General features: G+C 36.2%; 1 protein-coding gene across 4 annotated transcripts in view; it reads right to left on the bottom strand.

The window, feature by feature from the left end:
• LOC149089456 (uncharacterized) overlaps positions 1-13,847 on the bottom strand; it is a 90,142-nt gene that overhangs the window by 41,007 nt on the left and 35,288 nt on the right. For all 4 annotated transcript variants that reach the window (XM_089238689.1, XM_089238682.1, XM_089238674.1 and 1 more), the window contains 6 exons: positions 8,757-8,869; positions 7,389-7,416; positions 7,177-7,260; positions 5,730-5,806; positions 4,791-4,885; positions 609-748 (listed from right to left, as the gene is read on the bottom strand). In XM_089238689.1, coding sequence (XP_089094815.1) covers positions 609-748; positions 4,791-4,885; positions 5,730-5,806; positions 7,177-7,260; positions 7,389-7,416; positions 8,757-8,869 — 537 coding nt within the window. The remainder of the gene's footprint in view (positions 1-608; positions 749-4,790; positions 4,886-5,729; positions 5,807-7,176; positions 7,261-7,388; positions 7,417-8,756; positions 8,870-13,847) is intronic.

Here is a 13,847-nt window from a genome sequence, read left to right as displayed (position 1 = left end):
AACGAGTCACTCTGCTTACTAAGTCATATTTTTGCTCTCCCAAGAGTGACTCATTAACGAGGTTTGACTGTACATTCATGTGTTGTCATTTCCCTCACCATTTTTTGTTATTACGTTTTACTGACTTTTCCAGGTCACTGGAAACCCTGTAATAATCAAACACCATATCACTGTGTAAAATTAGTACAGTAAAACCTCTCTCTTGCAGTCACCGGCGGGACAAAAAAAATTTGTCCATGAAAATAGGGTGACTGTTAATCAGTAGTTTGAAATGCATGCTTTTATTATGTAAAGGGAAATTGTGGTGACCGTTAAGAGGGCTTTTACTGTAGTTGTTTATTGATGTGGTAAATTTTCAACAAGAAAATTGTGGTTCCTCCAACAATATGTTTTCAAAAGTGCAATGAAGGAAACATAATTATGATGACAATTTTTTCTTGGCCACACACAGGAATATTTATATAAATTACAATTTGCTCATGACATGCAAACTCATAAATAATAAAATACACTTCTTTTCGCAGGATACATTTTGAATACCATTAATCGTTGCATACAAACAAAAAATGTTCACCATCATTTAAAAAAAATTGCTGTACTGTCTTTACCATAATTACTCTTATCCAGCAGTGAAGATCGTGGTGCCATCAAAAAGTCCATCAGACGATCAATCATTGGTGATGGGCTGTCATTTGGAACATGAATATGAAGAAGGTCAATATATTCTCTAACCATGCTTGTTGCCACCCTGAAAAATTGAGCTCAAATCATTACAATTCCTGAAAACTAAAAAACTACCTTTCAATTTGCAAACTAGAAAATCGAATACGACAACTTGTAATTTTCATTATAAAATGTTAATTTTACAAGACAGGGATTGATTTTTTTTATTTTTTAAATGCAACGTTGAGTTTATGAATAATGCCATTTACACTCATGTCCATAAATTAAGGATAAGTCAGAATCACACGGAAATCGAAATCTAAAGTAAAAATTTCACCTGTAGAATTATCACACACATCCACCAGATGATACCGATAGTACGCCACAATGACGAGAGTGTAAGAGGGGGGGGGGTATATAAGAAATGGTGGCAAAGAAGTGAAATTGTTCACAAGAGTTCTGTAAGGCGCTCAGTGCCATAAGCGAATAGTTATGACACATGTGGATGATTTTTTACACGGTAGAATTATCGGCCGCCTGGAATGTGGGCGTACTCAGATGGAAGTGTCCGAGGAACTTGGAATTGCCCAAAGTGTCATCTCTAGGCTTTGGCAACGATTCCAAGATAACGAAAATGTCAGTAGACGTTACAGTACAGGTCGCCCCTGAGTTACAACGCCGAATGAAGACCGGTATTTGGCAGTAACTGCCAAAAGAAGCAGACGGAGCACAGCATCCGACCTGTCTCGTCAGCTATCTGCAGCCACGGGTACCACAGTTTCAAGGCAAACCGTGTACAGACGTTTGAGAGATATTGATCTATATGCTCGCAGGCCTGTCAGATGTGTTCCGCTCATGGAAACTCACTGTCGGCAGCGATTAGCCTGGAGTAGAGAACATGCAATGTGGACATTGTCACAATGGGCTTGTGTGATGTTTTCCGATGAGTCCAGGTTTAGCTTGCAGTCTGACTCACGTCGGACTTTCATATGGAAGAATGCCAGGTACCCGTTACCACCAAGACAACATCATTGAACGACACCGTTACGGTGGTGCAGCATTGCTCATTTGAGGTGGTTATACTGGGTTCCAGAACAGATCTGCATGTTCAAACCGGAACCATGAAAGCCCAAATTTATCGGGACATCATTCTGGAACAACATGTACGTTTGTTTAGGGGTGCCATGGGCGCAAAATTTGTGTTTATGGATGACAACGCCCATCCTCACCGAGCAAACATCGTAAACGAATGCCTTGAATCTGAGGATATCACCCGTATGGAATGGCTAGCATTCTCACCTGACTTGAATCCGATAGAGCATGTGTGGGACATGCTTGGCCGACGAGTTGCAGCCCGTCAACCACCTCCTACATGTGTACCGGAACTTCGGAGAACATTGCTTGCTGAGTGGAGTGATCTTCCCCAAGATCAGATCGATAATTTGATACTCAGCATGCCTAGGCGTTGTATGGACTGTATTTCATCGCATGGGAGACATAAAATGTATTAACCATCATACCAACCATGTAATAGAAAGTTTTTGTAAAGGAGATATTTTTTACAATTGCTGCAGGGAGCAAAAATCGTAGTTTTTATGAATGGTATCATACATACACCATCGTTTTTGTTCTTTATCTTTTGTTTAATAAATGGGCTTTATGAATAAGTAACGTTTGATTTGTTTCTGAACCTTTATTTGCAGGAGCTGGCATTATCCTTAATTTATGGACATGAGTGTAATAATGACAAACAAACAAACAAAAAAAAAAAAAAAAAAATGCACAGCAACAGAAAAACAGAGCAATACCTTGATGCTGCAAATAAGATTACAATCTATGTAGGCTGTTCTGAATGTTTTAAGTGAGAACACGACACAGATTTTGTGGGAGCTATTCAGTGAGTGCCACCAGCCAAAATGAATTGCAAGGTTTTCTGCTTATTTGGGTACAACTGATGAACAGATTTTTTGTTTGATCTACATAAAAGTTGAATTGCAGTGCATCCTCCAATGACCAACTAATTCAATGTTGTGATGCATGTTTTTTAAATGAGTGGGAAAAATATTCAAATTTTTAAAGGAAGGTTACTACTGACAAATCCTTCATAAGAATTTGAAATCCTGGATGAAAAAATCAGTCAAGGGGTATAGGATACACTGACTTCCCACCCAAAGAAATTTTGAGTTTGAAGTTCCTCAAAGAAGTTAACAAAAAGAACTATTACCATACACAAACTCTTTGAAAAGTAATCTGCATTATGTGTTTTTGAGAGGTTAGTGCACTGTGAAGGAACTGTGTGAAGATTGCGATATTTGCTATTTTTAAACAGATTCCTATACTAAACCTTCAGTTCCACATCTTTGTCAACAAACACATCTTTCAAAACAGCCTCCATGCACACTCAAATTTTATATTCCAAGCTATCACCACTGATTCATTGATCATTAAACATTAAATACTGAAGTTACAATATGCAATTCTTTTGAATATTTGTATCTATTAATTAAAGTAACTTTTCCTACATTTCTTTATGTGTTGCTTGCACCTTTATATAAAATTATAGCTGATTACTCATTCCTCACCTATTTTGTTTATCATACTTGTTTTACTATTATATTAATTTTTTTAATATGTATTATGCCACTTAATAAATTAATCAGCTAAGTTTTTCAAAACTGACTTCAAGACAATTTTGAATTCACGCTAACAGCAATAAAACTCTTCATGTAGACTTAGTAACTCATGACCCTTTGCCACCATATCCCCTGATGGTTCAATACTTTCTCAAGTTTAATACACAAAACTCCATTTACATGTGCAATATTGTGGCAGCATTGGAAGTTCTAGCACCCACTCCATGACTTTTTTCCCTTGTAAAGAAAGAAATTGAGAGCAGGAATTAATGAAAATTCTTGAAGCAGGTTTTAAAGCCACATTTTCCATTTCCCATGTAAACTGGGTCTATACAAAACAAAATCTAGAATTAATCAATGTAGTGAACATAAAAATTTATTCATTACATCAAAATTTTGTCAATTCATTTCTTTACAGGCAAAACCATTCTCAAAATTTCAGTATATGCAGTCAATTTCGCTTATAACGTTTTCCCACTTGGTACAACTGATTTTCATACATTCAACTTTTTTTCCATATTGATAATGTTAACTTTTCCTGGATACAAAGGTTAAATTTTTGGCTATTTACCCTTACAACATTTGAAAAATTCACATTAGGCTTTTTCCTTCCTTAAAATCAGTACTTCACATTTTTTTCATGTAGAGAGACTAAAATGGTGATTATGTGTGCACTAGCATTGAACATTTTTTGAAAAATGATTGCTGATAAACGCAGAACTGAACAAAGTCACATCTTTGTCAGTTGCTTAAATGCGATTACCAAGATTTTTTTTATCGCTACTCGACGGAAATGACCACGGCTGCCCTCTATGGGTGTTTTCCCTAATGATGACGGTAATGATTGACATCACAACAGCATCAAAGCTAGCGGAAATCTAATTTTCTGCCAAAATCCAGAGAGCAGGAGGAAGGGTTAAAAATCTGAAGTCTCCCGCCTTTTTATCCGGAGAGTTCGCAGGTCTGAAATCATGTAAGGAACCTTCATGTTCATTAGTAAATTAAAAATGACATAAAAAGCTATGGTCGGCACAAAAATATGTCTTATAATTCTTATAGACATTTCCCGTTTAAAATGTTTCCAGCTTATAACGGTTTTAATTATGGTTTCTTGAAAACATTATAAGCGGGATATTATTTAAACATTATAAGCGGGATATTATTTAAACATTATAAGCGGGATATTATTTAAACATTATAAGCGGGATATTATTTATACATTATAAGCGAGACTGTATATGCACATCTAGTGGAACTCTCACTACTTTAATCGGATAGGACAAACAAGCCAAAACAAAAATCATGAAATGTAATAATAAAAAAAACTAAGTTTGATCACAAATAAGTACAAGCACATGCAATCAAAATGGTTAAAAAATAAATACATATCAAAATATGTTAAATTAAATAATAGCAAAAAATACAAACACAATTAAAGTTACATCAGGGAAATTGCTTAAATTATTGCAAACAAATCAACAAAGTGTTACTTACAAAGATAAAATGAACTTTTTTGAATCCCAATCATCAGAGTATTTCTCAAATGGGAATCCATTGAAATTTAAAATGTTCTTCTTCATATTTTCTGGCTACACAGAGATAAAATAAGATACAATCACATTAGAAAATTTTGCATGTTACCTATCCCCTTTAAAAAAATCCATATTATTTCAATTGATTTTTTTACACAACAAACATCATCCAGAAGTATGAGTATTATCATATGGCATGCTATTTCCCCTCTCCACCTCTTCTTTCAATTCAATATAAGATTTACTTTTAGATCAGTTTTAAATTATAAGAACAACTAAGAGTATTCAGTGAAAAATACTTGTGAACAAACTGTGACAATAGTAGAAACAGAATTTGTTTGTTTCTACTGTTGTCACAGTTTATGCAAATATGTAAAATCCTCAATTTTTTTGCCACTAAAAAGCTTCTTCACATGTGTTTCTGTATTTTGTAAAAATGTCATATGTTTTTGACCAATAGACAGCTGTAAAAATTGACATTTTACAGAACACCAAAACACGCGAAGAAGCTTTTAGTGGTGTAAAAATAACTGAAAACTCTGACACATGACATTTTACACGAACGGCAATATGAATTATAAATTGAAATTGTTATTATTCATCAGTAGATAACAAACATACTGAGCAGGAATAAAATCTTGAAAATTAAAACACTTGAATTAACACAATGCAAAATTAAACACTTTGCTAAACATACTATAATCAGTTATCTTCTATTCATTTTGTAACACCACCACGGTGTTGTATCATGATACACCAGATTGAAAAGCTCTCTTAATTAAACAAAACTTAAATTATTATTTAAGAGGGAGGAAGATTGTGAGAGGGAAATCATTTATAAATCCAATCATAAGTTTTTAAAACTGTTCTTTTGGAAAATTTTCTATTGTATTGTAAATACCTGGTCAGAAGTTCCATATAAGATCACATGCAGACGTTGCAATACACTTTTTTCAGCATGATTAATGCTCTTACGAACTAAAAAAAATTTGAAAAATAAATTATCAGAAAAAAATCATCACCACTTAAATTTCTGTGACATCTTCAAATACACAGGGGGAAAAAGATAAATGAAACAAAGATACTTGAATTTTTTAAAATCTGTAATCTTTAATGTAATTAGAAATCATGTTGAATAAATTCATCACAACATGACTCCTAAAGCAATAACATGATGTAACAATCCTTTGCGGAACTTCTAACAAATTGGTACACGTTGGAATATATGTGTTGTGAACCTAAGAGTTTGTTTTTCTGTAATGTTTTTTATGTGTAGTACTGCCACATCTGCCATCTGTTTTTGTAACTATGAATGAAGTGTAATAAATGAATAATTGTATTGTTGTAGGCCTGTTGTTTTCTATGGCAAGACTTTTTAACAGGGAGGTCAGCTCAAGCATTCGCGCCTCGAAGTTGGGAACCACAGAAAACCAACTTCAGCTGAAACTTTCAAACAGGACAGCAATTTCAACTTTTCCAGGGGTAGGCAAAGAACATGTACTCAAAGTATGTATGTATGTATAATTTCTAAAGCCGAGGGGGGGGGGGGCAACGCCCCTCCTGACCCCCCAAATCAAGGGCCAGCTTTAAAATGTGACAATGGTGAGGTATGAATCCGGGGCCTCACAATGTGAATCTGTCATTATGACCACTTGTCAATATCCACGTTATCACCACAGTGGCAATATCTGTATGCCACAGGTAAAGGGCACCATGTCCATTTTTGTCAATATTGGGATAATGCTATTAATTTTCAGTACTTTTGTTACACCACACATAGGTATAGAACATTAAATCCTATTTCAATAAATAACAGAAATATGCTTTTTTTTATAAAACAAGTGAGCTTCATAGAAAGACATGCTAAAAAAATATTTTAACGGCTTTCCTTCAAAATTTCTCTTTTTGTGACAGGGTGCCCTTTACTTCTGGCATATATATATAATTAACGCATCGCTGCTACTGAAAAAAATTGCTTTCATATTTCCAATAAAATTTGTAATGAAAGAACATTTAATTATTTAAGAATCACCAAAAACAAAAGTGCTGATCTCTAACTAATCACATCATAAGATCTTAAGTGGAGTTTCAGCATTTTACCACAGCTTTTCCAACCTGTTTGTAATGAATGTTATAATGCAGCACTGGATTTATTGGTTACAATAACTTGTCAACAAATACTAATACTTAGCATTAAATAATTATAATAATATACATCTCATACAATGTTTTCTAATGCATTCTTTATTGGCATTCAAAAATTGGAATTTAGACTTGAAAAATATTATAAATCATTCAGAACTGATTGCAGTATTTTTAAATACAAAGATCAATAAATAAGTATTTACTTTGAGGGAAGTTGACCAATTTCACACCAGAGCTAGTCGGTTCTTTCTTCTTCTTCTTTTTTATTGTATTCTTCGCAATAATAACTTGAAATAAAAGACAAAACTGAAAAGGTTAGTAAATGTGCCTGAGAAATCCTCTACTACAGCACAGTATAATTAGAAAAATGAAGTACTTTATGAAAGTGTGATTGGAAACCTTGAAAATTCCTTACCAGGGTCAATTTCTTGTGTTTCAGAGGCCTGTAAAACAAAGCAATAGCATTAGACTCAGTACTCAAAAAATTCCAAAGATTTTCATATATCACCAATTCATGAAATAAAATTTCACTTCCTATATACTTATAGAGCAAGTACGCTCAGCAAACATTGACATTCTTGTTCTCCCTACCCCCTGTAAACTTAATTTTACATTCTCGTGCTGGTTAAAATAATCATCATGAAACATTTTACAGCTCTCACCCCCCTCCCAAAATTGTCCTCTAGCATCCCTGGTTAACCATTACTATAGAGCTTTCTCTAAAGTGGGAATGAAAAATCTGACATAAATGAAGAAAACATCAGCAAAGCCTAATTTTTTTTAAAGTTTCACGGGCTAACTTAACCTTTTTGCTGACTATGTCACTGTAAGATAAGTTTTAAGTATTTTTATTTTTTACATCAAAGCAGAAGAAAAAAATTAAATATGGAAATAAAATAAAAATACAGTAGCTCCTTGCTATATCACACACATCAGGAGACAAAAGTGTGATATAACTGATGTCTCCGTCTAGGTCCTATAGTTGGTTAAATTTTAAATGGCTGTTCTAATAATGTACGAGAAATATTTAAATGCGAGCTATAATGCGGTATGGCGTGACAATGGACTATAGTATTCAATATTGATATTATTACACTTGATTTTATTTGCATGTGTTAAAAGAAGACATCTATTCCTCAACAGTTGTTAAATTATTGTGAATAAAATAAGAAACAAGCATAGGCATAAACTTGTGTTTGGCCCATGACTAAGGACCCTCCCACATCAATATTTGTTACCATCTCCATGATACCTATAGAAATAGTGTCAACCCTTGGTTTATGAATGACTAGGTATGCGAACAATTTGGTTTATGACCAACAGAAAATTATGGTCCCATGATTCAATTTACGAACACACAAGCCGGTGAAAGGCAAGAATTACAAAACATGCCACAAATAGACTAAAAAAGTATAATTATATGTCAATGGCCCCCCCAGGGCCATCATTTCAACTTTTTCCGGGGGAGGGGCAAAGAACATGTACTCAATGTACGTGTGTGTGTATGTATGTATATAATTAATGTATTTTACACTGATTCCTATAAGAGAAATTATTTTGGTTTGCAAACAATTTGGTTTATGAACTGATTTCTGGAATGAATTAAGTTCATAAACTGGGAGTTGATTGCTTTGGATTCGAGCCATCTCAATATTTCCAATAACTTTATGCCTAGGGAAAAAAGGATAAATTCAGCATTGTTGTAATAATTAGTGCTGATTTCTTTTCTTTGAACTATGTAAATTTAAACATTGAACATGCGATATAAAAAAAATAAACTTGCATCATCAGTTTCTTCATTGACTGGAGATGGCCTTTTCTCTTGGTCAATGAGCTTCCTCTTCTTGAGTCTTGACTTTTTTGAAGGTCGACTAAGGAGAGTTGACTTTGGTGTTTCTATCCATAAATATCCAAAAAAATTTTTTTTTGGTTTATTATTCCCTTACGCCATATATTATACATCATATTGCAATTAAATTTTCAGAAAAACATAAAAGTGTAAATGTGGTAAGTGCCGAAAGTGAAAATGTTGGGAAATAAAAAAAAAAACGTTTGTAGCCTACAGGGGCATTCACGCTTGTGACATCCTTACAATCCTTTCAAGTTTACATTATAAATTGCATTATTCATTTGACATTTTAACGTAAAAATTGTTTGAATTTTTTGGCACTTGCATCATTTACCACCTCAGGGTTCATACAAAATGAAAAGTAAGGAGTTTTTAAGGACTTTTTAAGGAGTTTCGAGCAGTTTTTAAGGAGTCATGGCAAACTTCATAACTTACAAGTTTTACAGCAAAAAAAGGGGCAGGGCACATATGCAAATTTATTTTTAATTTGCAAACATATTTTCCCTCTTCTCAAAAATATGGATGTAGAAGTGGTTCAAAAATTACAAGTTGTGATTTGTTACCCAGCATCATAAGAATTCATAAAATAACCAATCCACATACATGTGCTTTCTGTCGTCACCAAAGTGTTCTAAAACCTTCAAGTATTAGTCAAAAATATAACTCGTAACAGCATTACATAAATTCTAAAAATGATATTCATTCCCCCTCCAATTATTCAAAATAAAAACCACAGCCGACAAAGATTTTTCTTACAAAATTATTTATATTTGCAGCAACTCTTCAGGGTTCATACAAAATTTTCAAGATGAAAAGTAAGGAGTTTTTAAGGTGTCATGGGGCCACGCCCCCTCCAAAAAAAAAATTGCACCACTAGACAATAAAAGAAGTCCACAGAAAAACAAAAGAAGCCCACATATGTGAATTGATTTTAATTTAAATGTCTTTTTTCTTTAATTTCTATTTAAATGTTTCCAAGATTTCAACTTTCAGAATAAAGGGTATGATGGGTAGGAATTTCAGCTGAAAAGGAAAGATATGCCGTGACTGTATGCGCAAGTAACAAGCAACAAGAGAACACAAATTCGAACAGTAACAGAGCATGATGATCAAGATTAGGTATTGAGAAGTGTAGTAAGAAAGAAGAGAGAGTTGTGGTAGTATATAGTATTAAAATGATTTAAAGAAATCTGAAGTGATGTACTGAGTTTCCAATAAATTTTGTTTTTATCTTGCTTGAGCTGTGGTCACTTCTGCCAGAGAGAGATACAAATACAACGGCACAACAGGCAAAAGCCCAACGAGGTGGCTGAGAAAAAGATGCCCATAAAAATCCCCCCCCCTCCGCCCGGAAATCACTCACTCTAAAAATCTGGGAATGTGCCGCGGGCCGCTCAATTGAAGTAAGAATTTTCTACGAGCCACTTAATTCATCTGTAAGTGTACCGGCGCCACTTGAGGCAGGCCACATTTAGGCCATGTGTTGAGTATATGTATGCTTTAAAATAAGGGGCTGTTCAAGTATTACGTCAGCGAATTTTCAGCAATTTTTAACTCACCCCTCTTGTCAGAAAAAGTCAGCAAAACTCTCACCCTCCCCCTGTCAGCGCTCTGCCCCCTTCCTCCTACAGCTTATTGGTGGAATCTGAATCTGAATTGGGGGCTTCCCCCCAGATGATCAAAAATTTATTTAATCCACAAAATATTTTTTAAAAGAATTGTAGAAATATTTGTTACAATTTCAAAACAAAATATCTTTATATATTATTATAATCAATTTTTGTTCATTTCAATGCTATTTGAAGGCTAAGAACCCAAAATTGCTTAAGAAATTCATTGCGACCCTACCTCTCTAAGCCCTTGACCCACGGTAAACATTCGGCCTGTGTGGACCAAATGTGGCCCTGGCGTTATGATGTGGCCTGTCCCTAAATCTATTTTTGAACAATGAACCAAGTGACACATTTACAGATCACTTAAGTTGTAACAATAGTTGGGAACCTTTGGGGAATTTGCCAAACCTGCCTCTATCTCTTATTTTTGAAACATGTTTATATAGTTGTAACTGTATAATCCTTAATAGAATTTGTTATAACCTTACCTTTTTATAACCGTGCACGATTGATTCAATTAGTCTGTGATATTTTCATTGTTCATAGTCCGGTAAAATGTGCGATCTTGATCACATCGCCATTTTAAGTTATTGTTGTTGCCATTCTTATTTTTGTAAAAGTTCCTATAAAAAATCTATTGTCATTTATTTATGTAAATTAGATGTTGTATTTTCCTATTGGCTGTGCTCTGTGTATTTTTCTGAGATGGTCGGTCCCAGGAGTTGGATCGTTCCGTATTTCCTTTTATAGGTATAAATTCCCGGAGCCACTTCGCATTGTCTCGCATTTGTTCTCGCCTTTCAACTCAAAATACATCACTTTAGGTGAAGGTGGTCACCTTTGGGTGAGTCATCTGAAGAATGAAATAGTTAGTCTCTCTGGTGCTATTACATCGCCGGCTGGTTCCGGACCCATCATGCCACATCTCTAGTCAATGGTTGTCGTCCTGGTTCCTGTCATCGTTCATCCGTCCGTCGCATGGTTCTGCATCGATCATTGCCTCCGATTGTCATTTCGGCCGCCAAGTTTGCAACTCTTAGTGCCACGTGAGGCTTCGTCTCGGATCGTGACTTTCCGTCAAGGTCGATGAATGGTTCCACATCGATCATTGCTTCCGATCTTCATTTCGGCCGTTCAATTTGCAGCTCTTGCCGCCACGTGAGGCTTCATCTCGGATCGTGACCTTCCGTTCAAGGTCGATGATGTCACAGCTCGTGTGACCCGACAATGATCACCAGACTCCTACAGTCGGACTAGATTGATGAGACAATGGACTTGCATTGGTGTACGGTATGAAAATTGAGAAATAATTCTGTTATTCGTTTATGTTCTGTTATTAAATTTACTTTTGTTAAAAACTGGAAATTTCTTTGAAATCATTTGTCTCCCTCCTTTGTCTATCGATTGCACCGATTTCGCCAGACCAGAATCCTGGGTAGTTATGCTGGGTTGTCGCAAAGTGACTCGCGGCACAATTTCAGACCATTTAAGCGATCTGTGGCACATTAAGCGATCCCTTGAGTGACATGTGACAAAGTTTTAGAGCATTGGTCCTGCCACCAGTGCGGTTCTACATCACTCAAGTTATCCGCGGCACATTCCCAGATTACTTAAGTGATCTGCGGCATAATCACGGCACAGCTCCAGAGCATTTGGGTCCGCTAAGTATTTGAAGATCACTAGAGTGGCTCTGTAGGGGACTCAATAGGGAGAATGTTAGTTCAGGTGCCCACAAACTAGTGAAAAGTTTTACTCGTTTTTCGCGCACCGAGTAAGACGCCATTAAGAATATTTCATATTTTTTATAAAGGGTGGTTGATGATGTAAGAATCATCCACCCCCCCCCCCTACATCATCAAGTCAGCAAATCCAAAATCCCCCATCCATGCTGACGTAATACTTGAATGACCCCTAACATAAAGATACCCGAAAGTTATTTTCAGAAGGTTAAAAGGTTAAAAAAAGTGGGTTCAGCTATAGCGGCTGATCGGCTCGTCCTCCCCCCCTCCCCTCCTGTAAAACCAGACGTGGCTCGGGCTGTCACTTTTAAAAGCCGGGTTTCACAAGCAGGTTTTCTATGCCACGCGCAACGTGAATCACCCAGCGCGACACGCGTCTATTCATCAATATGAAAAGCAGTATGCCTGTTTTCCTACAGAGCGCAATACGGCTCACGACAGCACTTTACGTCAGGCGTGATTGGCAGACTGCTTCTGGAGGAGTTAAGCGTCTTGTGCCGCGCGTTTCACACAGCAATCTTCCCTTCATTTTCGTGTTGTGTCTCTCCCCTTTAAACCGGAGCATGCAGCCGATAGAGTAGATGACGCCAGGGTCATATACTATATAGCCGTCCTGAGCCGATGCGCCACGCTTGGAAAACGCAAATGCGTAACGTCATTATGTAACTCATTTCTGCCGACACGAAATGATCCAGTAAGGTTCACGCGGCGCAAAAAGCCTACTCCTAGGAAAACCTGGCTTCAGGGATGAACGCTCGTTACGGGATCCCAGGAGAGATAAACACATTGTCTCTCTCATGGAATCTCTTGTGTGTTGATAGAGCCTGTTCCTCTTTTTTTTTTTTTTGCCTTTTTATTTACGGCAACCAATCTGCGAAACAGATTCGCTTTCCCCACTGGACTTCAGTTTTTAGCACTTTAAGGCGCAGCGGCGAAAAGATACGCTTGTCGTCATCCCTGACTCCAGTGGAACTGAAATTTTTTTTCCTTTCTTCTTTTCCAGTAGCGAGTTGCAATGTGAATAAAACACAAAACACGTCAAAAAAACTGCGGAAAGCAGTGACATTTTGCGGTTTCTCAGAATTTTCGCAGTGAGATATTGGCTGTAAGCAAATGGGAAGGAGGGATAAAATAGGAATAGTAGGAGAGAATTACGGTTAAAAAAAAGACGATTGTGGCGAAAGTAGGAAAATAGTAGGAAAAATAGGAAAGCTGCGAGGTCTGCACTCAGTATACTGCGTAATATAGGAGGTTCGAGACATTGTTTCGCCGCATAAGTAAACACTTAAAAAAACTTTCTCACCACTGGGCATGGGGGAATTTTCGGCTACTGGTTCAGCGGAGTGATGTCATTCTACGGACCATCGATTTCCAACGCTGGCCAGTTTGTGACATAGGCAGGAAAACACATCAAAACTAGCGATTCGGTAAAAAATCGTATTTTTAGAAGCAAAAGCGTATAATCGTATTAATTTACTAAATACGACAAAATCGTAACGGTTGGCAGGTATGCACAACCATTGGATGTTCTAATCCCATCCCCTGCTTTCATATTTCCTATTACAAAGGGAGAGAGCGTTTTTTTTCTCTTTTCTTCCTCTTTATATTCGGGGGAAGCTTCCTCTTATTTTTCTAGGCAATGCTATTCATCACCATGGGGAATGCCTATTCTA

This window comes from Pholcus phalangioides, unplaced genomic scaffold (assembly GCF_987345545.1).
Source record: "Pholcus phalangioides strain wild (caught in Gottingen) unplaced genomic scaffold, Ppha-v1.0 ptg000002l_1, whole genome shotgun sequence".
NCBI lineage: Eukaryota > Metazoa > Arthropoda > Arachnida > Araneae > Pholcidae > Pholcus > Pholcus phalangioides.
Note: the sequence above shows the minus strand (reverse complement) of the source record. Positions and strands in the feature narration are given on the sequence as shown.